Source organism: Larimichthys crocea, chromosome X, assembly GCF_000972845.2.
Source record: "Larimichthys crocea isolate SSNF chromosome X, L_crocea_2.0, whole genome shotgun sequence".
NCBI classification, from domain to species: Eukaryota; Metazoa; Chordata; class Actinopteri; family Sciaenidae; genus Larimichthys; species Larimichthys crocea.
Genome location: NC_040020.1, coordinates 13,714,462 through 13,742,367, shown reverse-complemented (window position 1 = coordinate 13,742,367; position 27,906 = coordinate 13,714,462). Strand labels below are relative to the sequence as shown.

Sequence of the window (27,906 nt, the reverse complement as noted above, 5' to 3'; positions counted from 1 at the left end):
TATGTTCTTTGACACGCTTATTATTAAAGATGTTCTTTGCTGTCCTAAGACCTTTATTTGGCCATACTGAAGAGCGTGAGAGGATTTATCAGTAGATAGTGCAGACTCTGACAAAGACAAGAAGAAAAGACATGTTTGATGAATGTCATAGTCACCTAACTAGGCTTTGATGATATGTGCAATGTGCAGTATTTTCTTTAAATTCTTCTTCTTCCTCCATCTCATCCATATGTCCGAGTTTGACTGATAAGGCTGAATAAATCAAGCCTCCCCTTCATTCCTGTATTCCTTTGTTTTTTTCTCACTTCTGCAACAGCATGCAGCTCCAAGAATGTGCTGGTTTGGCTCATAAATAAGGTTAACTCCCATAATGTTTTGATAAAGTAGCAGACGGTAGGGTTTTATTATTACAATATGTGTACTCGTGTGTGAAAGAGGGAGGTAAGTATTGTTACTATCACATTATTAATGAAGTTATCCAGTGGACACCAAAATAAAGTACAGTCTTCTTCAGTTTATGTAATAAGTTATAACACTAATGAGTTTGTGTGTTTGAAATACACTTTCATAAAGCGTAAAGGGACTGTATGAAAAATATTAGCGGGGGAAAGGGGGTAGTAGACATATTTAGTCTCAGATTCAATATAATTAATAGTAACATTCAAAAGATAACTGTTCATAATGTTGGATTTTGCCATCTGCCACACATTTATTAAGGTGTTTGTTGATGACAGATTCAAAGTTCTATTAAGGATATTAATGTTTATATTAAGATACATGATTTAACAAACTAAAGACAATATCACATAAGGTTTGTTACAATGCCTTTGTTGATATATTTATTGACAGAAAACGTATTGGTAACAATTTAAATATACAATTTAGATGCCTTATTGCTATGATGGTTCTTGGTTCAAATCTGTGTGGAGTTTGCAAGTTCTCGCCGTGTCCAGGTAGGTTCTCTCCAGGTGCTCAGGCGTCCTCCCACAGTCCAAAGACATACAGGTTAATTGGCGATTCCCGTAGGTTTGAATGTGAGTGTGAATGGTTGCTTGTCTCTATGTGCCCTACAATGAACTTGTTCTGGGTGTACCCCGCCTCTTGCACAATGTCAGCTGGTATCGGTTCAGCAACAATGTGAAAGAATTCTCTCTTCCAGCTTATCAAATGTAAATATTTGCTTGTTTTCTTAGTGTTCTGAGTATCTTTGGGTTTCACTCAGATAAAACAAGCAATTCAAAAACATTGCTTTTGGATACTGTGACATTACTATGGCATGTTTCACCTTTTGTCTGACAGTTTATAGAGTAAACAGTTAATTCTGTAGATAACTGGCAGATTAATTGATATTAATTGTTAGTTGCAGCCCTACTAATACTAATAATGTGTCTGTTACACAACATGAGCAAGGCTTTATTCTCACATATTTGATCTTAATGACAAACTGCAAACTCATTTACTTTACATTTACATTTACTTGATGTAAGCTACGACTGTCCTATATACGCAATTTTTGCTCTGACCAAAATGTACAGCATATGTCTATGTGTGGCTGATAAATCACTCTTTATCTTGTACTCTAGCCCAATCGATTTGTCATCACATTGTCAGGCAAGCAATAAAAGTGAGATTCATAAGCAGTGTAGGACTGTGATACAAAGTTTGACTGTCCCCTGATGTAGAACTGAGGGAGGAAAGAAATGAAAGAAATGCAATCATATCCATGGTACGTCAGTCTGATGAATTCCTTCTGCTGGCCACGTCTGCTCACCTTATGCTGCTTCAGCTTCTGCTGCTGCTGCGTGTATGTCTGTGTGCGTTGCCTATGCATGTGTTCAAACGTGTGACATTTGTACATCTGTGAAAGTCAGTGATGAGTTGCGTTTTTGTGTCATTTATCAACCATTTCTTGAAGTGTGAAATCAATGGTGTGTGACCAAAACCAACAAATTGGCATTCACGTGCACACTCACATGCATATGGATCCGTGATACGACTCCAGCGCACGTAGCTTTGTTTTGTGCTCTCTTAGGCAGCATGAAGGTCATAGTTTGAACTCAGTTCAACATTTTTCCCTTGAAGTACTTCCATGGCTGAACTACTTACAGACACACAAACTTTCACACTTGTAATGAAAGCATGTCCTTCCAAAATGTTGGTAGATGCTACGCCAGACTGAAAACTCCTTGTGCTATCAACCCAGAATAAATATGCTCACACTTACATGTATGTCAGACGCAGTGTGTTCAAACGAGATCAAAAGCCATGAGGGAGAGCCAAAGAAGGTCCTTATTAACAGAGAAAACTATCTCTGTCAAATGTTTGCATACGCACCAAAAGGTTAGAAAAGGAGCAAGCACTGTCTCTCTCAAATATTTTAAGTTAAGTCAGACCATGTTCATGCAATTGCTCCTAATTGGTTTTGAATGCAGTTTGCTGGCACGCATCTACCGAACATGCCGTATAAATATGCAAAATGGTTCAATGTCGGGGTAGAAAAACATGAAAGAATGTTTGGAGAAAGAAAAAGCAGAGAGGGGGCCAAGTCAGGTCTGTTCACACCCTAACCCTCGAGACCCAGAACCCAAAACTATCAACCCTCCAAAATCCGCCATGCTACAGCACTTCATGCTGGCTTCAAAAACTGTGGGGAGTAAAAGACAAACTGTCTGCGTTGGTATGTGTGGGTCTGTTTGTGAATACGTTGTGTACTTATGTGTGTGTTTGTTTGAAGAGACAGTGTGTATGTACAGAGAAGGACTTACTGTACAGCCTCAGTGTTCCTTCAAGAGTGCGTTTAATAAAGGAAAAATCCACAATGTTGAGTGTGAAGAAGCTCCCAGGCAAGATAGCATAAGTCTATCAAATGTTTACAGTAGTTTTTATTGCTAAACGAGGCGCTTTCTCTCATTAACCTCTTGGCATCAATCTGCTGCAGAGTTTCATCTCTGTTTTCTGGATCCACATAGCAATAAAAATGTTATTAACTCTACAAGAGACTGCAGTTGTGGCTGAACTATGGAGAGTTTTCCTGCTCTAAAACTAGTTAGAAAGTTACAGTTGCATTATAAGAAGAAAAAGATGAATGACTGTAATGAATGTGAATATGAATCTTGTCTATATACACGGGCAGTGAGAGTAAAGCAGAGAAGCTTAAAAATATTAAACTATGCTTTTTAAAGTAATAGTTTGACATTTCTTTCTTGCCAAGAATTAGATGAGAAGATTGATACCACACTCATATGTGACCCTCTCCTGGCATGCAATGTCTCCACCTAGTGGTGGTTGTATTTTTAAGCTCAATGGTATTTTTCATTTTTCATTTTGAACCTTAGAGGGTGCTGTACCCGATCAGCTGATTTAGTTAGCTATTAGTTTGTTTGCGCATTCTTTTGTTAGATATTACCAGGATGGAAATTCTATTTCCGTTAATAGTATTTCGCATTATATGCAAATTTACAACAACAAAAAAAAAGAATTACAATACTTAGGTTACAATACTAGCTTCCCTTTTTAATTTAGGCTAACTGGTTATCGGTAGCATATCTAACATACACACATCGATATTAATCAGTACAATCATCTCATGTAATTCTTGGCTATAAAGCAAATAAGCGTAATTCTCAAAGTCTTCCGTCATTGCACGTTGACGTACTGAATCTGTTACGTGTTCGCATATTCTGTGATAGATTACAACAGTTCTTACATCTTATAAAAAATCACCATAAATCAAGGCCAATAAATGATTTTAATCTCCAACACAATTTTTTAGAGCCAAATATGATATTCTAAATTGACCCTGAGTTAATTACACTTTGATTTATATACTGTACAGTAAGTAGCTCCCTGAACAACTTTCTGTGTAACTTTATTATTTATTTTTTTCCTGGAGACGAACTTTGAGGACAGTAACACCAGTAGAGGGCCAATATCTAGCAGATACTACTCAAGCAGCTGCGTTAGTGTAACCTCTGTCCAGTGTAAAGAGAAGGAGATAATCAAGCAAGGAATGTACTGAATGTATTTCCTTCACTTAGGGCTGCTTTCAGTACCGGTGGGTTTGATTTAATGTCAAGCCACAGTGAATTGTTTGAAACCGCTGGAAGAATAGACTAAGAGTGAAGTCAGGAATGCAGAGAGAAGGGGGGGAACCCGGATAGAGGACGGGGAAGAGGTGAAAAACAAGGAAAAACAAGCAGGGAAAGAAAGTGCAGGCAAGGAGAGCGGATGAAGAGATGAGTCAAGGAGGGGTGGTGAGAGATCACAGGACAGAGAGCTTCTTTGACAGCTAATGTGACATGCGTGACACTGGTTTAGCCTGAAGGAACATTCCCAGGTCAGAGCTGTGTGTGTGTGTGCATGTGTGTGTGTGTGTGTTTGCAGTGAAGAAGTGGGGAGAAAAATAAAGAGATCACAGTAATGTTCTGTGTTAGCGTTCACCATCACATGATGCCGCCTGCCGTTACACTTAAATCAAACCCATGCTCACATACACAAAGACTCACACAGAGTCAGGCTACAATAACAGGCAAAGCTTAAACATTTACAGTCATAAATGTGTCTGAACAGAAAATGTCTAGAAAATCAATGCTTTTATTTAAAAAAAAAATGTACACAACTAAGTAGTTTGTTGTTTGTTATATTTATTGCAAGAAGAAAACGCTAGCTTTTGTCATACCAGCTCAGGTAAGGAGTTAGTTTAAAATAATGTGGGAGGTACAGTCACAAAAAGCATAAAACCTTAACAACAGACCAGATATAACACAGTAACTGAATGGTCAAACAGCTTAAATCACTCAACATCAGTAGTTCAATAACTAATGGGAAAATGACACAGAGGCAATGCATTTAAAGGCATTTAAAGTACGCAAAATGCTAAATACTTACATACATACATACATACATTCATACATACATATTAAAGGAAATACATCACAAAATAAACAAATCTCAACAAGAGCATTAAATTGACTGGTTAAACTCTTCCAAGCTGCTGCAGCGTGTGGTATCGACACAGTGTCACACTGGTGTCCAAACAATGCAGCACTTTGTAACATTCACTATCCAGGCAGCGAGCCTGATGAGCTGTCTTCGCTAATCGACAGTTTGACATAACATTTGTGCTGAACCTCGACCCTGCTCAGTTCTCGATATTTGATTTTGTTCACACCCATTTGCCTGCTTCACGCATCTCACATTTGTTGTCCAAAAATACAGCTTTTGAAGTGCACTGACGCCAATTTCTTCTTGGACAGGGAGGGCGTGCAGCGGTCCATGATGGCATGCGTTCAGAGATTGAGTTTAGAAGGAGTTTCGTCTCAGTGAGGGCTAATTTCCAAAAGCATGTCTGCTCAAATTTAAAAGAGACTTCATATGGTGTTGTAGATGAGGCAAGAACGGGCACATAGCCTCATTCAGTCATCCATACTTCAATATTTAGGAATTTTTTAACCTCATATCCCCTCCTTTCTTACTTCTTTTCAGGCTGTAGTGGATTTGTTGGTCATGCGGGAGTTGCTCTGCTCGGAGGCTCGGTCAGTCACTTTCAGCTTCATGCACAACTGCTTCTCATCCATCAGCATCTCCGCTGGGAGACACCAACAGCACAGGCAGGACTAGAGGGTAAAGAAAGGTGGTTAAAATGTGCTTTTTTGTTGTTGCCTCAAATTTAGTCCAGACTACAAGATATGCTTATTCACATTCTTGCCAAGAGTTCGAGATCGATACCACTCACGTGTCTGTAAATCTAAAACTGAAGACACATAACTCGCCAAATCCATGTCTTTAGTTTGTAATGCTAATTATGAAATTTAGTAATCTTTATGGCTCAGTCCCACTGTGCAAGGCTGCGACATGTGACGACGCAGCTGCTGGGGTTGATCATGGCCATTCCAGACAATGCTTGTGATTATACCAGAAGCGACGCATCATGTTTTAGAAGCATCCCAGAAGCGGCTGTCCGCTCTGCACCGTGGAGAATACCCATGGTAGAAGCCCATAAACTAAGAAAAAATCACCAAATCTGAGCAAGTTAACAATCTAGCGGAAATGGGAGCTCTGGGAGCTCTCCATATGGAGAATGGACCACAACAGCGTCACGGTTGCGACGTCACAGACCTGTGCCCAGTGGGATTCAAAGGTTAGAAGGTAAGCTGATTTTGTAACTAGGCTAGCTGTTTCCCCGCATTTCCAGTCTATATCCTAAGCTAAGATATCCAAATGCTGGTGGTAGCTTCTATAAAATCATACAGAAATAAGTGTTTCAATACTCTCATGAGCAAGAAAGTGAATAAGAGTGTTCAACCAAAAATAAGTTCTTTAACTTCCTTGCATGTGGTGTATGTTAATAACTAAATTAGACCTTACCCTGAAGCAGTTCTTGAAGCGCTTGCTGACCATGTAGAGGGCGATCGGGTTGATGCAGGAGTTGACAGATGCCATGTTGATGCCAATGTAGTCCAACACCAAAAAGAAACTAAAAGGGTTACACACACAGAGACGCATTAGTGTTCTCGCTCTCCCTTGCTAGAGGGTGAGTCATTTTTCTCCTAAATGATCTAGTCTACTCTCTACTCTATTTTTTGTGCACTGTGAGACATGCATTTTCCTCCATACCTGAGCAGTTCGCAGCGGTTTGGATCTCTCTCATCATAGATGGTGAGCTTGAGGATACGACTGAGATGGAGAGGGAGCCAGCACAGAGCAAAGACCAGAACCAGACAGAACACCGTCTTAGCCACCTCCCTTCGCTGAACACACACACATAAACACACATAAATTACTGTATAATCACATATCATACTGACAGTTTTGGCTCAGAAAGAGTCATGATGAAATTTATATTGGAAACTTAAAAAAAAAAAAAGTTATCATAAATCAAAACAAATTAAGTCGACGTGTGAAGTTACACTGGATTAACGCTGATGGTAAAAAAAAAAAAGAAGTCATAACTCTATTTTATAACTTTAATAAAACACTTGTAAATGTATAAATGGTCAGGTTTGTGTTTGTCTTCCCAGTAAATTAGAAAAATGTCATTTTAACTCTAAACGTCCAACATGTAAACAGTCATCAATCAATTCACTGAGTTAAAAGCCATCATCAAACCTGTTTGAGGTGGTCACTGAGAGCGATCTGGACACCATTCTTCTTCCTCAACATCTCACACGTCATCAGGGTGTAAAAGATAGCAGTGCAGGCCAACGGCAGACAGAAATATACACTGAAGAGCCACCAGTCCTTCGCTGTTTTATAAAACTACACAAAGAAAGTAGAATAACGGCTCTGGATTATTGCACGAACATCCGTACAAAAGATCTTAACGTTAAATGTGAAACATGTCAGAAGTAAATTTATGGAGTACATCCTCAGTCTGGTTTAAACCAAAGTGAGGGTGTGTCTCAAATTCAGTTGACTTGTATTTAAAAATCAATTCATCAAAGTACCCCAGTGGAATTAAAAGTGTTCATGGATGTTATTTCTTAAGATAATGAAAGACACCTGAACACACACATATACGCACACATGCAAACACCGCATGCGTATTTTCTGTCAGTTTCAGGTCAGCATGTGCGCCAACATCTGTATCTCCATGGGTTTGTACGAGTCGCTGTGTGTATGATATGTGCGTGTCCAAGTTTTCAGCGTTCACAGCTGTGTCAACACGCTGTTTTTCCTCTACAATGAATTATATGCTGAGCATCTGTGTGTCACAACTGACCCTCATAAAGCTACTTTTCTGCATGGGATGCAGCAAACAGATCCTCAAGTGTTCTCCTTTGTAGTCCATGGTAATCATATCGAAGGCTATTGCCTCTGGCACAGCCAGGATGATGGATAATATCCAGATCAGCGCTATCTCGATAACCATCCATTTTGGAACTCCGATTCCTTTGATACGGCTCCATGAGGCCACAGCACGATATCTGGAAGATCCAACACGTGAAGTCAATTAACAAACAACAGAACATTAATCTAAGAAATACATTTCGGAAACACACATATTCACTTTATGTAAAGAGTTAACTTAACTTGGCTAACCAGCCCCTCTAAAGTTACAAAGTGCTGTTTTTACACTCTTTTTGTACTGATCAAACAAACAAGATATGATGATTGACTGAGTGATTTTAAATAATTTCCCCCTGGGATTATTTATGTATTTCTGATTCTGATTCTGAAAAGGACCAGTGTGTAGGATTTAGTTGAACCTAGTGGTGTAGTTGCTGGTTGCACCTTACGCTATCCTTCCTAACATTTAGGAGAAACTATGGAAGTTGCGTTATGCACCAAAAAAAAAAAAAAAAAAAAGTTAAAAGCCCTATCTAGAGCCAGAGTTTAGTTTGTCTGTTCTGGGCTACTGTCCTGAAACCAAGTATAGTCTTTGAATGGCCTCTTGAGGTTGGTGACAAACGAGTCAGTCTGCATAAGTCCCCATGTTCAAATGTCCAACTTCACAGCAGAAATAAACATGTTTCCAGCCTGGTACAGAAAAATGTTTTAGTCTCTATAACTAAATATTCTGTTCACAACAACTGTGAGGGTGTTTTTTTTTTTTTACATGACTCACCTGGTATGTTAAGGTTTAGTGCTACCTCCTAGTTGTTACACTTTATTTACTGTACAGACATTTAAGATCTTACACTATTCTTTTCATCGTTTCATCTTTCAGTGTAAGTTTAACAGGCATACTCTGACAAAATGTCAAAAATCTTAAGAGGATCTATTTCGGTCCCATCCCGACTGACAAAACTAAAATGTTCTATCTTTCTTAAAACATCATCATCAGACAGATATAAAGTAACATCTGAAGATTATTAATATGAAAACTACATTAAGACCCATCTACATTTTAATAAAAATATAAGACGCAAGTTCCTTATCCCAAGCTCACAGTGTAGTTGACAGTCATATGTGTCAATATATTGATTACCAAAGTTAAAAGCAGCAAGGAGATCACAAGTCAGGTCAAAAGTCATTGTTCTGACAGTGTTTGTAATCCCTCACTGTTTATGTAGGAACTGAAGATAGGAGCTAACCATGTGAGAAAGGGTGAGTTTGGGTTGTACATTGGATGTGTTTTTTACCTGTCAATACTCAAAGCGCACAGACTCAGCACTGTGATCCCCACAGAAGCTTTTTGGACAAACGGCACCAACTTGCAGAGAGTCACGCCGAAAGGCCAGTCCTCTGCCAAGAGCTGGAGGGAGAGACGGAGACGGAGACAGAACGAGTTGATGACTGAGTTGAACCATGAGAGAGAGTGAAGCGAATTGTCTGGCCCGCGTTGTTTTCCCCAGCCTCAGGCATCCAGTGTTGATATGCATGAACCTGAACTTATCGGTTTCCGTGACCATTCAGACGTTTTTTTTTTTCTCTCCTTGACAGGTTTAAAGTTTTTGCTCTTTCCTTGAAAATAAAAAAGGCTTTTGACCTCAAAGCCCAATAACCCAGAGAGGTACGGTAGTTCCTGGAGAACAACAAAACTCTGCTTAACATGTACTGTATGGGGCTTTTCATGGTTGTTTTGGATGAGCCACTGGAATGTGAGTGTAGATCAATTGGAATCATATGTGGCCCTGTGTCACCCCATACCACCCTGTCTCTCCTGTCTCTGCTCTGGTATGCAACCATGTCCAGTTGTTTTAACATGCTTGCCCCCTTACCCAAATATACATAAATTTTCTCTCTCTCTGTCTCTCTAACACACACACAAAGACACACAAACAGATAATAACATGCCAGAGACAGGAGGGGATATAGAGGAGCTCAGAATCCAGTAAAGTAATAACATGTAAAAACTCTTGGAAGCCCCCTCTCTAGTGTGTGTATGTGTGTGCTCACGTGTGTGTGTAAAGGATTTAAAGTCCAATATACAGCTAAATATTTGCATATGACCTCACAAAGTTATTGTAATAAACCTAAAGGGGGGAGGCGATTCACTGAAAACAAAGTTTTTAATTGACTGCAAATAAAAGCAGTTATGACATTTTAAACCTGTTACTGCGCCTATATGGTATAAACTTTTTAGTCAGCCGTATTCTCCACCTTGACTCACCTTGTAAACATTAATGGGAATGCCGATGATGATGTGTAGCAGGTCTCCAAGTGCCAGGCTGGCGATCAGGATGTTGGGCCCGTTACGCATGCACTTATTCTTATAGATGATCCTAAGCAGAGTGGAATTACCAATAATACCCACAACGAACACCAGGCAGGACACCACCGTATTTATGTACTTGAAGGTGTCTCGGATTTCCGTGGGTCCAGTGCACATGGGAAGTAGTCGACGGCGGGGCATTGTAATGTTTGGTCTCACCGGACCTTGCACATCTCTCTCCACAAGCCCAAGTCTCTGTGTAACAGTAGAAGGCTCTTGGGGCACTTGTTTCTTTGGCTCCATCTGACCACTGGCTACAAGGATGTGACCCGCCAAGAGGAGTAACTCCAAGCAGAGGAGATGAGTCTTCATCTTAAAGTTTGGTTGAGGCTATTATCCAACTGATCCTCTTTGAGGGCCTGGAACACAAAGAAAGTACTGTACTGATGCCTGTTATCTGACTATAGCATATAGAAAATTATTATACCATTTGACAACAGCCTCACTGTCTAGTCAGGATATTGGGATTAATTATGTGACTTTATCGCACTCAGCTGTCATCTTCATACAAGCTCACAAGAAAATTAAGATCCACAGACACACCCTGCAAAAAAAGCAGCATCATTTTTAGTTTAGGGACTGTACAAAAATGATCAGTGGGAGAGAGGGGGTCAAAAGAAGGACAATTTGTAATTTTTTCTAATTTTATATAATCACTTATTATAGTATTTATTTATTTATTTATTTGGCGAAGGATGGAATAGTATGACTTTTTTTCTGGCAGAGCAGGGAAGGATCTATTATTTTTTTGCATTTTTTTAATAGTTACATAAATAGTTACATCAGAAAAACTACTTTCATGTGGGCCATGTTTTATAAAGGTGTGCTGCCACATACAGATGGCAGCAGTTCTGAAGTCTCAAAATCAGGTTAAATTGATGTTTTCATTGTTGACGCACATTAGAAATTCTATTATTATAATAAGGTTTAAATTAAGGTACACAAAATTATTCCAATTTAACACATATTATTTTGACAAGTCAAGGGGAGTTTAAAGAAAAACATTAATAACCCCTAAAGAGGGCCTTTTCTTTTCTTTTTTTTTAAACAAAGACAAACATAAGGTTACACTCACCACCAAGTAATTTTCATACAGTCCCTATTTCAGTCAATTAATGTCCTCCCGTTAGTGCTGTTTATTCTCAGACTTACTTAATTCCTAAATTAGGCAGAAGTCCTCCAATCTTTGTGCCTCTTAGATCAAACTTCCTCAGTGAGGCTCAAACTTTAGGACAGAGAAAAGTTCCCAGAGTGGATGTTGCTCTTCCTGTAGTGTCCAGTCATCTCCAACGGCAGCTGTCCTCTCTGTCACTGGTGCCAAAGTGAAAAAGCTCCTGATCTGTGACCCAGAGGCTCCAGCAGCTCCTCTGGTAGTTCACTCTTCTCCAGTACTGACTGGTGACTTTCAGTATACACAGCCTCAAGTCTGCTGAGCTAATCCTGCCCTCCAACCCCTCCTCTTCTTATGCAGAGGAGGGGGTGGAGGAAGACAGAGGAAATTCAGGCAGGATGCTCACAAGTTATTCAGTGTTCATCAACGCAGCTTTATTTTAAGGAGGAAACCAGGTAAAGTCAGTTCATGAGGAGTTATAGTGTGTTTTTGTACTCAGTGATGAGTTTACAGCACCTTACTTTATGTTTGTTAAATTTTATCTCTAAATGGTATCATCCATAAATATTCTTAAAGGGTTAATCATTGCTACTTTAATTTGTCCTATTAAAATGTTTCCATTTTACCCCATTGTTCTCTTTCGTAACATTTATTTACATGTATGATATTGAACCTTTTAATTCAATCTGCATCCACAACAGTCCTACCACTTCGATCTTATCAGACTGTCAATGTCCAGTCAATGTCCAGTCAATGTGCTGTCAAATGGTAGATTACTGCACCATTGCCAAGCTGTTACTCATTGTGGTAGAATGATTCGGAAGACACATTAGCCACTGCTACGTTTAACTTGTTATCTCTAAAATGTGGTTTTAGAGAACTTGTTCTGGACTTCTATTTATACATTAACCTGAACTTTACCTTACCCTGCCAGCTTTTTGCAACACAATCATATTAGAGAAGTGAAAAAAGAACTTGTGAGAAGTAGGAACTCACGTACACATCATATTGATCATATAGATTTAAGACATCTGAAACACAGTATAAACCTCATTTTTGTAACAGTGTAAACTTGGGCTCTGCTTGCAGAATTGTGTGATGCACACCAGCAACTAAATCACTAATCTTTGTGAAACTGGATCAGATTTTATGGAGAAAATGTTTTCTGGTTTTCCCTCTGATGTCCTCCGGTTGCTCTCCCTCAACTCTCTCTGTGATTTACAGAGTTTCCTGGTGGACAGTAAAGTAAAGTGCTGTGAACTACAGTTGCAGTTGATGATGGTAGCTTAATTAGTCTGGGTGCACAGGAGCTTTGGACTGATCGTGGAATGGTCATAGATAATGGCAGTGGCTAAGAGATAAAGCTAAGAAGAGAAAAGGAGTGACCAAGCGAGAAGCCGCCAGACAAAAGTATATCTTGATCTTCTCGCTGTTGAACTAGTATGTAATACTATTAGCTGGCTGCTGTGTTGTTGACCTTACTTGATGTTTGGCAAAGTTGTCGACTCACTAGTTTTTTAATCATAAGTAAACAACAAATACATGTGTACAGACTTCCATATTTATGACAGTGGTATTGCACTCAACTGGTGGAGCTAAATGACAAAAATACAGTTTTCTCCATAATGTTGCTTTAAAATCATGCGGTAACCATAGACGTCACTAACAGGTTTTTTAAATAGTTAATGTAATGATCAGAGTGTGGTGGGTTGGTTGCTGCTGTGAAGTTGGGCATTTTTATATGGGGGCTTATGGAGACTGACTCATTTTGGTGCCAGCCTTAAGTGGACATTCGAGGAACTGCAGTTTCTAACAGCCACAGAGGTTTCCACTTGTGGATGATTTAAGTCAGTAGGATACATCCTCTGAGGGCCACGAATGTCTGTACAAACTGTGCACGATATCTTTCTGTATGTACCATGCATGTTTTCCTAAAGTGAGAAAACTCAAGGTGACATCTAGCTTCTATATCAAACCTCTGCTAGTGTTAATAAAAAAAAACACGTTTCCCATGAAAATATTTCATTCCTGTCACGGGGGAGGGTGTTTCTCCTCTTCCACCCTCCTCTTCATCCTGGTGTCACTCCACATGCATTTATTTTCTCTCTCTGACTTTACTGACAGTGATAAATATGTTGTGTAAAGCAACTGTAGAGCAATTTTCCGCTCACATATAGATCTAGTGATACACTATGTCAAAGCTAACTTTGGTGAGTCTCCTATTTGTTTTACATTCATGATATGAGATACTGTTTCTCATACTGTCTAGACCACACCTGTATTAGTCTAGTCTTATTCCCCCCCTGTGAGGCTCTTTTCTGAGAAGAGTTACACTCAAGCCAGACGGACATCAGCACCAGATGTGTTTCTCCGTTGATAGATTACCATCTCAGTGGGGCCTTAGGAACTTCTATTGGGTAGACTCAGTGTTTTTTTTCTACTGTTTGTCTGCAGCCTGTGCACTTCAGCAAAAGAGTTCAAGAGATGTTTATCTTTGTTAAATTAGCGTTCTACTCACTAAAATTACAGAGTCAGTTTTACTACCAGATCAAAGACAGTTATATGTGAGTGGCCATAGAAGTTCACCCAACGTGTGGGTGTGTCCTTACACCTATTTTCATATTACAAGACTAATTCTGTCTCGATTTTGTGTCTTGTTCTTATTCCAACTTTGTCACCTAATGTGTGGGGGTCAAAAAACAGGAGGCTTATTGTATTGAAGATATCAAACAGTTGAATTGTAAACACCTACCTAAAGGGCTTAATAAACATCCATGTTCCTTCATGCTTCATGCAGATTTACTCAGCATGAATAGTACTGTACAGTGTAAACTTGTATTGTATCATGTGACCTCACATGTGCTATATACCAGTGGTGGGATGTAACTAAGTACTTTTACTCTAGTGCTACACTACAACTTTGAGGTACAAAGTGCAAATTTGAGGTACTTGGAAAGGAAAGGAAGTGAAAACTAAACTAAACTAAACCATCAACTAACTCTTGGACAAAAGTGGCTGAAAGTTCAAACTAACTTATTCTAAGAATTTGTTGTCAAACTACTGTTTCCAAGGTTAATATTGGATCTTTGTTTGGATAAGGGATTAGCTTGGATGCCAAAATATGAAGATGTTTCAGAGAGCTGAGTGATAACCTGGAACTGCAAACAGACGTTCTTTCATGCCCGTTCATTCTTCAACAATATTATCACCATTTCAACATGTTTGCTCCCTTTCCAATTAGATGCTGCTTGCAGCTATGTTCATGTTTCTGTGGGATGGTCTACATGCCATGTGATGGCTAAGCTATCACAATATCACGCCTGAGATGTGAGGAGCAGTAAGTCAGCCTTGTGAGTAGAGAGACAGTCCTTTGGCTCAGGTTCAACCCCCCGAGGCAACAAGCATCAAACACTGAAAGCCTACATGACTCAGTAACTGTAGCGAAGAAAGAAATGTTCTCTCTTGGGAATCATTAACGTGACTGAAAAAATAAAAGCATGAGTCTTTCCGCAACTATTTTACTCTTATTTACATGTTGTGTCTTCTTAGCTATCTTGCACGTGTAGCTCACAGTGTTAATTGCTAATGGTAAACTAGCTGTTGATGGTTAGTAATCAATGTAACAACGAAACATTGGCATTAACTAATTACTTAAGCTGTAGCGTAACTTTTAATGAGTAATATATAATTTTGCTTTTCAATCTTGTGATTGCTAAAATAGCCTACGTGACTCCACTAGTTCATGGCCTTTTACTTTAAAAGAAGCCCAAACTTCAATGGCTAATAGGTAGCTGTCACTCAAACTCATGTTTTACTATCTACAATATTAGTAACAGACTTGTACTGCTCTTGTCTGACAGTGACTAATGTCCCCATAAACAGATTTAAAGCTGAAAACAAAGAGAGGCCCGCTCTTTCCTCTCATGTCTTTTACGGAAGCATTTCGCCTGTGCTGGTTAACGTGTGGAGACCTTCCCCATCTCTCAGAGCTAATTTCTTTAAGGGCTTAAAATCGTCTTCTCATATACCACATCGACAAGGACAAAGGGCTGACTTGTTTTGAACAAGTGGGGATTCATCGCCCTCAGTATCAACAAGAGGGCACCTTACCCAACACACAATACACCCTCAGAGGTCACATTGTTAGGAGCAGGACATACTGACTTTACAGCTGAATTATGCCCACCGGTGTGTTGTTATACATATTGTGTGTGTCCTCATCCCCTGGGGCCAGAACAGGCTGACCTTTGGCCTGCAGCCTTGTGAACTGGGTGGTGGGTTAATTGAGAGTAATTAGCTGCCACTTTATTAGATCTATAAAAGAAGCATACTCCTGATTGTCTCTATCAGTTCTTTGTTCCCTCCCTATGGTCCTCAAGTGTCTTTGTTCTTTCCTTTCCACTGGATCCACAAATTTTAGTTACATATTGATGTTTCACTAAGAAAGAAGTTTCTGTTTCAAAGAAATATTTAAATTCTCTTTAAAAATGTATCCCAACTTCCCTTTAATCGTGGACTTTGTGTAAAAGGGTTTTTGTTCTTCATATCACATCACAGTGTGTTTCACAGCTTGTTCACTCTCTGATAGTCACTTCATCTGCTGTTATCCTTGTCTGTTTTTTCCAAAAGGCCATTAAGTAAAAAAACAAAAAAAAACTGACAGGTACATGAAAGTCTTCAGGGAATGGCCTCTTTGGATATAATATCATCATGTCTTAATAATATAAAGGACATTTTGTAAGTAAATGTCCTCGAGTTCTTTCCCATCTGCGGCGAGGGCAGAACACATGTTTACACCCGACTCGGAGGTCGAGTTATAACCCACAGAGAGCCCTGCACGATAGTTTTCTGCATGATTTACTGTTAATTTACCCTTTAAGATGACAACTTACTTCAGTACTTACGCATCATTTACACTGACTTTTGTGTCAGCAGTTCATATCTTTTCTGTCTTCATCTTCTAGAGCTATATAGATCATAACACGATTATTTATTCTTGTTAGTAACTGAAGTCCATCCAACTTTGTGATACAGAAAGCAGTGATGTTTAAGACGTTTTTCAACTTAAAAGCTGCATCATACAAACTTCTCTGTGTGCTTTCCATGATGAGGGGGTAAGGGTGTGAAAATTATTCGCTGTTAATAATTAGTTGTGCGTGCTGTGTTGCATGTGCTAAATAAAAACTAGCGTGTTTTTCTTCGCACTGACTTCCCCAGTCTCGTTTTTGCACTTCCTGTTAGAGCGCACATAGTTAAAAGCATGGGAAAAAAGTAGCGGCTTATAGAAAATACGGTAATTTGAACAGGTGAATAATTTTTAAAATTCAGTTGTTTTGAACAGGAAAATTACCAAAACCATATTTTTTGTTTCAGGCTGTAAAAGTTGGGCATTTTAACATGGGGGAAATTGACTCATTCTGTAGCCAGCCTCAGGTGGCCATTCGAGGAACTGCAGTTCTGGGTGAGTCATTGGTATTATACATTCATATTTTAAATAAACCCATTAGAGCTAGCTAGCCTCAAATGAGTGAAGCTAACCATCTAACAAGCTAACTAACCAAAAAATGTTGTGTAAAGGAGGAAAAAGAGAGCTTGTGAGAAAAACCCTGTCTGCCTTCTAACCACCTCAGTCATGAAGTTGGTGTGATTGTTGGTTTTGGAAAGTTGCAGAAATATTTGACACAAACCCCCTAATACTGGGCTTCCGTACCTAATGCGTAACCGAGTTTTGGCACATTTTATCATGTCACAGTCTCAGTCGGAGCCAATCCTTTCCTCTCTAAATGACTACATGAAAGGTTAGTAGACAATAATCTAATTACAAGACTCTTCCACAATGAAAGGGCTCAGTGCTGTTACAGTTACAGTTGTCATTACAGTGTAGCCTTGTTACACAGGTAGGAGCCTGTAAAATGTGTCCCGTTTTTTTCTCCCTCTCTTCTACTTCGCTCATTCCCCTTTTATCTTTGCAGCCTTTCTCTCTCCATTCTTCCCTCCTCTGTCTTTTTTGGCCCCATCTGTGTTTACCCCCTCCAACTATCTCCAGGGTTTGATATTCCTCTCTGCTGAGAGACAAAAAGTAGAGGTTGTGCCCCTCAACATTAGGCACAGATGAAATGACTAAACTGCAGCCCTCTGCCTAACCCTGCACCCAGGATGCAGCACTGTGTGTGTGTGTGTGTGTGTGTGTGTGTGTGTGTGTGTGTGTGTGTGTGTGTGTGTAACTGTAGCTGCATGTTTGTGTGTGTGTGTGTGTGTGTGTGTGTGTGTGTGTGTGCATGTTTATTCCCCTTTAGGCCATCTTCTTTCCCTTTCTTTCCATTTCTGTCTGGTTATCCTCCTGTGATAATGGTCCATTACACTGAGCCCTTTTTGACATCAGCACAATACACCCTTATGTGTGTGTGCACTCTGTAAAGATCTCTGCAAGTTTTTCAAAAGCGCAAATATGCATGAGTAACAGAACACTAATAGAGAGAAAACCTGCTGATTTTTCACACCACACAGTGAGAGGGAGAAACTAGAATTTCTAGAAGGACCTTGACATACTAAATATTGTGCTTTTGCTTGGATACAGCAGATATTATATTCCACATATTGCACATGAAAGGATGCTGCTGGTTGTCATCCACGGCTGCTTTTTAGATTACACAGGAGCGTGAAAACACATGCACAAACACATGAATAATATCAAAATGTTGACTACGATAGGAAGCCATGATAACGTGTTATCTCGCTCTCACATGATGTGCTTTAACAGATGTTAAATGTCCATGTGACCGTCTGAACACAACCTGTCTGCAGTGATTAAAACGGTTCTTCTTATTTCCCTGTTAGATCTCTCTTCCATACATGAACTCCTGCACTCTGTGCATTTCTTCCACTATCCTTCCTCCCTTATGCGTATATTATTCCTTGTTCACTCCCCCCCTTCTGAAAGGATAGATTAATCTTTACTGTCTCTGTTGCTCTCCTTCCTCCTCCCCAGAAAGCTGCTGTGTTTATTTGACATGTGGCCTCACATACACACACAGACACGCTACAGCACCACCAGGGTGTGAATCGATTAAAGACATACTTTCACCTTGGACAGGGTCAGGATCACCACAAAGGCTGTGCTTATCTTTGGAAAAAACAATAATGTAGCCGTATCCGGTGGGAGAAAGCAGTGCAACAGCAATTTTGCTTTAGTGTCAACATGTTGTTTTGACTTGAGACTGTGTTAGAGAGAGAGTTATAAAGGATTAACTACGAGGAAATGTGACTTTTCCTAATTCAATTTCTCCCTTCATCTCCCGCTCTGTCTTTTCTCCTCTAGTAAAACCCTCACAGTAATTAAAGCGGTTCAAAAATAATTATTACACTATTCATCCCTCCAGCAGTGGCACTTAACGCATGATAGTCTTCACATGGTGTAAGCAGTGATAGAGCAGCTTAGCACATGTAATAAGTCACAAAGGAGGTTCTCTCTTTCTCTTTCTCCCTCCGTCAGTCTCTCTTTCAAACATTCAATCATCACAGTATTGTTCCCAGCTTTCCCTCTATCTCACGACTGACCCGTTGCCTTCATCCTTCAAATACTTAAATCATTAAAACATCCGCAGTCTGTTATTTGTTTTTACTCTTAAATCTTAAGTTAACTCAAAAACCAAGCAAATACATTTAATATTGTGGTTATTGTTGTCTAAATGTGACTCTGAAAGCAGTTATCAAAGTCATCAGGATTCACTCTGTGGGAACCATGGATATAAAATTTAATGGCAATCCATTTAGTAGTTGTTAAGATATTTTAATCTGGACCAAAGTGGTGAACTGACTGGCATCTCTAGAGCCAAGTGGCTCATGTGACTAAAGAAAATGTTGCCATTGTTTGCTTTTAATCTGAAATGGAAGTCACCCGAAGCAGATCTAAACACATTAATTAAATAAAAAATAGTGCTAATGCTCAGTAATGTGCCAGAAATATAGCAGATAGCCAGATTTTTATTTTTAACTAATAATTCTAGCAAATAAAAAAGACTACGGGTGCTTTCACACCAGGATCGTCCAAGGGATTTGGCTTCATTTGGTTTGGTTTACTTTCACACTGCACTTTTGAAAGCGGACCTAATCACCTGGACAATGTCATGCAGTTACTGAGGAAGAAGAAAACCCAGCTCATCGGTTGTCCAAAATGGAAAACGTTGGAGCTCTTGGGGCTTCTGTTTTTATTTTTATTTTCAAAATTCATTGTTTTTTCACAAGAAGCTGCCAGGTGAGCTATCACTCCCGCTGTAAGTAAACCGCACAGGGTTTACTTGCAAGCAAACCAAGACCCACGTTTTCAGGCAGAGCACAGTTTGCTTGTTTGGTCCGCACCAGAGTTCAGATGAGTTTTCACACCTGCCTAAATGAAGTGGACTATCTGAGGACAAACTCTAGCCCGTTTAAAGCAGACCAAACAGCTCTAGTGTGAAAGCGCCCTAAGAGGCTACAGTAATGCTAGCAGCAGTAGCATTGCTAATTAACTCTAAACATAAAGAACAGTTGAGTCTGAGGGTGGAAATGTATTGGACACATTTTGTCCTGATGATGGCACTAGAAGAAAAGCTCAAATTTAAAGGGATTACATGATTTATGTTTATCCTGAGAAGGACGTCTGGACCAAATTTCATGGCAATCCAAGTAGACATTTCACTTAAAATACAGATGTGAACTTTATGATGGTGTTAAAGGAAAAGTCAGGGGATCACCAAAGTCATGTTCAGTCTATATATACATACATAAATACACAGACACATAGTATCTCACAAAATATTTTATTATATCTTTTCATGGGACAACACTGAAGAAATGACACTTTGATACAAAAGTGAGTACACCCCAAGTAAAAATGTCCAAAGTGTCAAAATTATTTTCCAGCACTGCCTTAACCCTCTTGGGCATGGAGTTCGCCTGAGCCTCACAGGTTGCCACTGACGACATCTGGATATTAGAGACCTTACGCTCCTCCACCTTCCGTTTGAGGATGCCCCACAGATGCTTAATAGGGTTTAGGTCTGGAGACATGCTTGGCCAGTCCCTCACCTTTACCCTCAGCTTCTTGAGCAAGACAGTGGTCGTCTTGGAGGTGTCTTTGGGGTCATGTTGGAATACTGCCCGACGGTCCAGTTTCCAGCTTCACTATGTCACAGTACATGTTGGCATTCATGGTTCCCTCAATGAACTGTAGCTCCCCAGTGCCGGTAGCACTTATGCAGCCCCAGACCATGACACTCCCACCACCATGCTTGACTGTAGGCAAGACACACTTGTCTTTGTACTCCTCACCTGGTTGCTTCTACATACGCTTGACACCATCTGGACCAAATAAGTTTATCTTATCATTAATCCATGTCCTTAGTCTGCTTGTCTTCAGCAAACTGTTTGCAGGCTTTCTTGTGCATCATCTTTAGAAGAGGCTTGCAGGCTGTCGTCCCAGACCAATTTGATACAGTGTGAGGCGTATGGTCTGAGCACTGACAGGCTGACCCCCCACCTCTTCAACCTCTGCAGCAATGCTGGAAGCACTCATACATCTATTTTCCAAAGACAACCTCTGGATATGATGCTGAGCACGTGCACTCAACTTCTTTGGTCGACCATGGCGAGGCCTGTTCTGAGTGGAACCTGTACTGTTAAACTCCTGTATGGTCTTGGCCACCGTGCTGCAGCTCAGTTTCAGGGTGTTGGCAGTCTTCTTATAGCCTAGGCCATCTTTATGTAGAGCAACAATTCTTTTTTTTCAGATCCTCAGAGAGTTCTTGAGGTGCCATGTTAAACTTCCAGTATGAGAGAGTGTGAAAGCGATAACACCACATTTAACACATCTGCTCCCCATTCACGCTTGAGACCTAACACACTAACACATGACACCAGGGAGGGAAAATGACTGATTGGGCCCAATTTGGACATTTTCACTTAGGGGTGTACGCACTTTTGTTGCCAGCGGTTTAGACATCAATGGCTGTGTGTTGAGTTATTTTGAGGGGACAGTAAATTTACACTGTTATACAAGCTGTACACTGACTACTTTACATTGTCTCAACATGTCACTTCTTCAGTGTTGTCCCATGAAAAGATATAATGAAATATTTGCAGAAATGTGAGGGGTGTACTCACTTTTGTGAGATACTGTATGTGTGTGTATGTATACACATCTGTCGGCGGTGTCATGGTGCAGAGCAGAGATAGTGAGATAGAGAGAGACAAACCCACAGATGGTAATCTTGGAACTAAAGAAATACAAACCAAATGTTCGTACACTTTGTGCATTCCTTCTGGTGGAGTTTAATAAGCCGAATGCATAAAAGTATCAAGAACATCCTTCTGATATTGATTTGCTTGTGCAAAAGCAGATGCAGTTCAGTTGTTTTAAAAGTCTTTCTTTGATGATTGCGGTTCTCTTCTTCTGCGTCTCTTCCCATGGGATTGGTTTAAAGTGGAGAAACGGGTACAGAAAAGCTGCTTTTGTCCTCGTTGATCTAATTGATTTTGCGTGTGCCCCTATCATTATGTTCAGTGTTCATGTTCGGTGTCAACGACAGAGTAGCTGTTACAGTTGGAAACATTTGGTGGTTGTTAAAACAGAGTGATAATTCGTGGTATTAGTGTGATATGATTCAGATGAGATGGTGTTCACATGTCAATCCAACACAGACAGGTTGCAGCATTCACTCAAGACCACACCCATCATGACTTTCAAAACAGAGGAAATCTATAATAATTTCAATATATATTCACATGATAAATTGAATTACATAGTAATGTCCTACCTTTTTTTCAGTTCAAGTGTGCTGCAGAGGCTACAAAATAGTTTTTAATATAAGTCCAGACCTATATATCACAACAACTACTAGATGACCTACTAATTTTGTTGATGCCCTGACACTTCATCTAGTGCAACCAGCAAGTTTTCACTAGTGAAATATCTTTAAATCTAGTGGATGCAATAGTACGTTTGTGCAAGCCTTAAAAAACTGGATGATTCCCTGACCTTTCCCTGAAGTTGGATCGATTTCCAAGAAATTTTGAAAAGACATGTACTCCACCCTCAGGATGAATTGTAATAAATTTGATCACATGTTAACTTTTGATTTAGTGCCATCAACAGGTCAATATTTCTCTTTGTTCAGCACTTTGATTTATGAATTGCCTGAAGATGGAAATAGCAGGTTTATGACCAAACATCTGCACAAAACAGGGACATTCCCATTAACCCTAACTCTATTTTACTAATTAGCAAATTATAGCTTACACACAGCACAACATGGGGAACATGCTCGTTTGTACTTCAGCATGTTAACACTGGTCATTGTCAGCATTTAGCCTAAAGAAGTGCTCTAATAGAGCTGCAGACTATTAGTCTTGTTTCAGCCCAGTGAGCACATTTAATGTATTTACATTTATTTAATTATAACATGGCCTTAATGTTTCTAATGCTTCTTCTGTTAATTCTTGACTATCTGTGCTTTCCTTGCATAAGAGACATGACTTTTAGAATTTTGTGTCATTCTGATAAGGCTGGAAGAAGAGAGTGATGAACAGGAGAGAGAGAGAGAGACAGACACACTGTAAATAGGTTAACACTGGAATGAGGACTAATACCAAGAATGGTGATGCATGCCTCCCATTACAGCTTCTCTTTACAAGGACAAAAATCTACCACGGGAGTGAATTCTGCATGTGTGTCTCTGTCTGTGTGTGTCTGTTGCAATCTAGTGTAAATTAAAACCAGGATGTAAAAAACAATCAAAACAAAAAATGATGTGAATGTGCAGCGAACATCTGCAGGCCTCATGAGAAAAAGAGACACAGCGGTGCAGAGGAGGAGTTTTCATCTGTGTTACTTCACTGACCTACGCATGTTTGTATCTGTGTGAGCTGAAGGCGAACCAGTAGTAAGAGGGGGAAACAAACAAAATAAAAGCTGACCTTTACCTTACAGTAACTTTCCCTGAAGGACTTAATCTCTAAACTCAAAGTCTGCTTCATGTTCTATTCTTTCCTGTACATTACAGCCTGTAGCAGCGATTTTTAGGGCTTCATTATCCTTTGTTTGTTTTTGAAAGGTCAAGTTTACTTGAAAGACGAAATTGTTATATTTTTTATATTATTATTCTCTCTTTTTTAGATTATATGTATTGAGAATTTCATCCATCCATCATCATTATCATCGTTATTTGTAACCGCTTATCAGCCGGAGCCTTTGGGCGAGAGGCGGGGTACATCCTGGACAAGTCGCCAGTTCATCACAGGTCACCTAAAGACAAACAACCATTCACACTCACATTCACACCTACAGACAATTTAGAGTCGCAGACTGTGGAAGGAAGCCGGAGTACACAGAGAGAACCCACGCAGACATGTAGAGAACATGCAAACTTCATACATTTCAATTAATATTGTAAAGCTACGTTTACAATAATGCTCATTTAAAGCTGCTGTAATCGATATTTTTAAAGAAACAGTGGATCAAATTACTATGTTTAGTGCTAAAGGGGTTGCTCATAGTGGCTAGCATACAGAAGGCATCAACTAAGACCACTTAGACCAAGTCAAGTATTTAAAATTTGGAGGGTAAAGCAATTTGAAATGGAGTATTTGTAGGAAACCTGTCAAACACACACAAGCGAGGGATTTGCTCTTAATCTAATAGCAGGAATAAGCTTTAACTGTTAACATATCACACGTATCGTGCGTGACATTGATCTTTGTGTGTATCTTCTCGGCCCGCGAAACAGCAAGCACTCAACCTCTTTAATAAATACACTGGCCCCTCTGTATGGGCAGAGGTCAAATAGCTAAGCTCAGGAAGGACTTAATTGAGTGAAATTAACTGGTGTTATGACCTTATTGGAAAAATAGTTCCACTAAATCCAGTTGCTGTCAAAGATTGTGTATGTGTTTCTGTGTGCCTGAATGAATGGAGGACAGAGCTCCTCTGTCCTGAGGGAGGAGGCTTGTGGTCTTTTGTCTTATAGATCACTATTTGACAAAAGCAAGAAAAGATCAGTTATAATTGCCTGAATGAACACAAAGCTGATCTTTTCTTCTGCTGGTAATGTTTTTCAGTTTCACATAACAGCTGGTATTTACTCAGAAATGTCTACATAATGCACACACAGTGCATGTGGAATAGGTTATTCGGGTTGCGATCAGAAGAAGAAGAAGAAGAAGAAGAAGATATATTTTATTAAGATAGATACTTTATTAATCCCGCAATGGAGAAATTCTTTTTTTAGACTCTATTTTATGTTACATGCATTTTTTTAACCCAGACACACACATGCAGTACAAGGGATCATAGACATGCATTGTGGAGAGAGATGGTGGAGTGATGGGCGGCCCCCCTGAGAAGCGCCCAGCGAGCAGTTTTGGACTGGCACCCCTCAAGAAGGCATTGGCTTTGCCATGATCACATTTTTCTGTGTTTTTTGAAATGTGAGTTTCCTGCCACACTGCCAATGACTGTGTCAGACTGCACCTGAAGCAGAGTTTGTGTCTCTAAAGAGAGAGAGAGAGAGAGAGAAGAAGAAGAAGAAGAGCGATGTGAGAAGCTTCTCACCTCTGATAGTCTGCAGCAACAGTTTGTTCCCTCAGCAGATTACTGTGTGATATGAAGCCTCATGCCTTCAGAAGACATGTGACTCTTATTTAGCTGAGATAGGAGAAGAGTTACACTGTGTAACTGTGTGTGTGTGTGAGAGAGAGTGTGTGAGAGAGTGTGTGTGTGTGTGTGTGTGTGTGTGTGTGTGTGTGTGTGTTATCGATCTGTGAACCCCTACAGTGCCTGGCCTACTTGGCTAATTTGCCACGGTGTTCTGAACTCGTGGTCAAACCTATGAAGCCACTCTGTGAAAATCTCTTCTTGACTGAAAGAAAATTGTGAAAGTGGCACAAATACGCTCCCAATTTTAGAGGCTTCTGCACAAAATGTTTCTTGAGACTTTGCTCTCAACTCCTACATTATTTAAGAGTGTTGGAGAGCCACACTTACTCGACTGGTGGCAGACAGGTGGCTGCTTATACACACAGAGGCGGTGAGTCCTCGCAGTATTTGTGACTTTTTTTTCTCTCTCTCTTTAAACCCAGAGATGACATGGAGCTCAGAGATTTAGTGAGAAAAATCTTAAACACATCATGTAGAGTGCAGAATCTGACTTTCACTGCAGATATTAAGGCTGTAGCACACAGATAAAGACAGTAAATGTTTGGATTCAAGGTAATTTTCCTTTCAATTATCAATTTATCAGTAAAAGCATATAGTGGTGTAAAGTCTGTGGAAATTTACGGGACAGATGACACAATTCTTGATCCAAAATCTCTCAGGTGTTCAAATAGTTTGAGATTTGGTGGCTTTGAAGGCAAAGGAATGTGATTCACATTATTTTTATACTCTTCAGACCATTTGGTGACTACCCTGAATTGAAGTATCTGTATTTATTATATTTCTCCAGTCATTACTCCATGTTTCTCCTCTTTTTATGACATTTTTGCATCTCATATAAAACTGAAAAACAGGACAGGTTCCACTCAAAATGGACCCAATTGCTGGCTTTTTCGGATACTACCCTTAGTACACTGTGTACCCTGTGTACTCACTGTGTAGTGAGTCTGTCTATAGATGGAGTTTGCTCAGTTGCCATGCCATGGAGAACTATCTGTCCCGGAAGTGCTGTGAATTAAAACATAACGGCAACTGAGCATGCATGTCAATGGTTCCATCTGCATGACATCTGAACAAACTCTATCTAGAGTATAAAGCTCCAAAAGTTGATCCAGTTGATTTCCTATAATGCAACCACCAACTCTGCTTTGTAAATCTGGTAAAACTCCATGTTTCACGTTTTACAAGCAGATGCTGTGATAGATTTGTCTCCGGCCTTTTATTTGGTTGCCTCAGATGAATTGACTAATATTGGTTTCATCTGCTTCCAGGTCTGTGCTGCACATTTTTCATGCAGTTACTACAGCCTCATGTCTTACTGACTGACCACTACTCGCTCTTCAACTACACACTGGTTACCGATTGCTTATCTTCATCTCCAATGACCAAAATATTGTGACATTCTATAGTCCCAGTTACTATCAGTAATAGACCACACATTTCTAACTCCTCTCCTGAACATTTGTGTTAAGCGTTTAGCTCCCTGTCCCACAATTTAGACTTCTTTTTCTTAATTGAAATCTGACTGAAGGATGGAGAATGTAGTCAACTTTTGGAGCTGTGCCTCCCACATGTAAGCTTTTTTAACTCCTTTAGGCTAAGTGGTCGTCATGTGGCATGGTTGTGTTTTTTTAAAATCTCGCGTCCTACTGTTAATAATTCTACCAGCTTTGAGGCCTTCGTGTTTTTTTATCAGCTGTATGTTGCGTTGTCATTTACCGCCCTGCAGAGCCAAATAGTAACTTTTTATCTGAGCTCTCTGGCTTATTTATTTCATTGATTTTATGCTGCAGTTGTCAAGTATGATAAAGGGATTATGGTTGATAATTTTAATGCTGCAGCAAGTGATTTTATTAGTGTAACTGAGTCTTTTAATTTCTTACAACATGGGTCCTTTCACCTAGTTTTTCCCTTGGTCATGACACTTTCTCAAAAGTTAATTCTCGGATCATAAATGCGCTTCATACTTTCTTACACCCAATTTTAAAAAAAGAAACACACTGTAAAACGTTGCCTCAATAACAGTCAGTCTATAGCTACTACTATTTGTCATACTACTACTACTATTTACTTTTCTGTTTTTGGTACAGGTGGGTCATGACCTCCACATATTGATAGCACGGTCACCCATTATTATCATATAATATGTGCATCTGCACTAGAAACTGCTGGCCCTCTCAGGACTAAATAAGTGTCTAAAACTATTTCACCTCCCCGAATAAATGATATCCACTCTGTGAAAAGAAAATGTAGACAAGCAAACCATCTGACTGACATTGTTTCCCACACCACTGCCTCACATTGTGCCTCCCAGACCAATTAACGAAGCAATAAGCATTATTGGACCATCACTGCTTGTAATTATGAACCACTATCTTTCATGTGGGTATGTCCCTGAATCTTTTTAAAATACCAGCAGTGCAATGTCTTCTAAAGAAGGTACACCTAGATCCTCACATTATAAGGAACTATAGACCTATTTCTAAATTACCTTTTACATAAGACATTTTAGATTTCAAGTTGTTCTGCAAGCAAATCCTCGAACCGGTTGAAGAAAATTACATTTTTGATAAATACCAATCAGGCTTCCACCAGAAATGCAGCACAGACACAGCTCTGCTAAGGGTCACAAATGATATAATCATACAATTAGACCATGCATAGTTTTTTAGGGGGGATTTTTGCAGTCTTTAACACAAAAGAATCATTATGCTATTCTAATTGACCTACTCAGAAAATGGGTCTGCTGCCAAACTGAACTTGTTTCCCTCCTATTTATCTAACCAGAATATTTTTTTATATATACTCATGACCAGGTATGTGCCTCTATGAATTCTTGGACCCATTTGATTTTCATTACATGTGCTCCCCCTAGCACACTTAATCTGTCTATTTGGTTGTGTGATTTATCCTTGCTATGCTGATGATGCACAATTCTATTGGTGATCTTAA

General features: G+C 39.6%; 1 protein-coding gene across 2 annotated transcripts; it reads right to left on the bottom strand.

Moving 5' to 3' along the window:
• Positions 1-4,623: 4,623 nt before the first annotated feature.
• ednrba (endothelin receptor Ba) lies at positions 4,624-11,576 on the bottom strand. 2 transcript variants are annotated; one of them, XM_010751677.3, is made up of 8 exons: positions 11,309-11,576; positions 10,055-10,515; positions 9,084-9,196; positions 7,721-7,925; positions 7,108-7,257; positions 6,616-6,749; positions 6,367-6,475; positions 4,624-5,615 (listed from the first exon to the last, which is right to left on the bottom strand). In XM_010751677.3, exons 2-8 carry the CDS (start codon positions 10,466-10,468, stop codon positions 5,481-5,483), a joined length of 1,260 nt encoding a protein of 419 aa, XP_010749979.2. In that variant the 5' UTR covers positions 10,469-10,515; positions 11,309-11,576; the 3' UTR covers positions 4,624-5,480. The 2 variants fall into 2 exon arrangements, with proteins under 2 accessions (XP_010749979.2, XP_019112752.1); XM_019257207.2 differs by having other exon boundaries at positions 11,232-11,319.
• Between the last annotated feature and the right edge of the window lie 16,330 nt (positions 11,577-27,906).

Bases quoted from the DNA above. Each gene is read 5' to 3' on its own strand.
- ednrba (XM_010751677.3), bottom strand. From the start codon at position 10,468: ATGAAGACTCATCTCCTCTGCTTGGAGTTACTCCTCTTGGCGGGTCAC. The intron at 9,197-10,054 runs GTGAGTCAAGGT...CTCTCCCTCCAG, and splicing joins TTCCCATTAATGTTTACAAG to CTCTTGGCAGAGGACTGGCC. The intron at 7,926-9,083 runs GTAAAAAACACA...TGGATCTTCCAG, and splicing joins TGCGCTTTGAGTATTGACAG to ATATCGTGCTGTGGCCTCAT.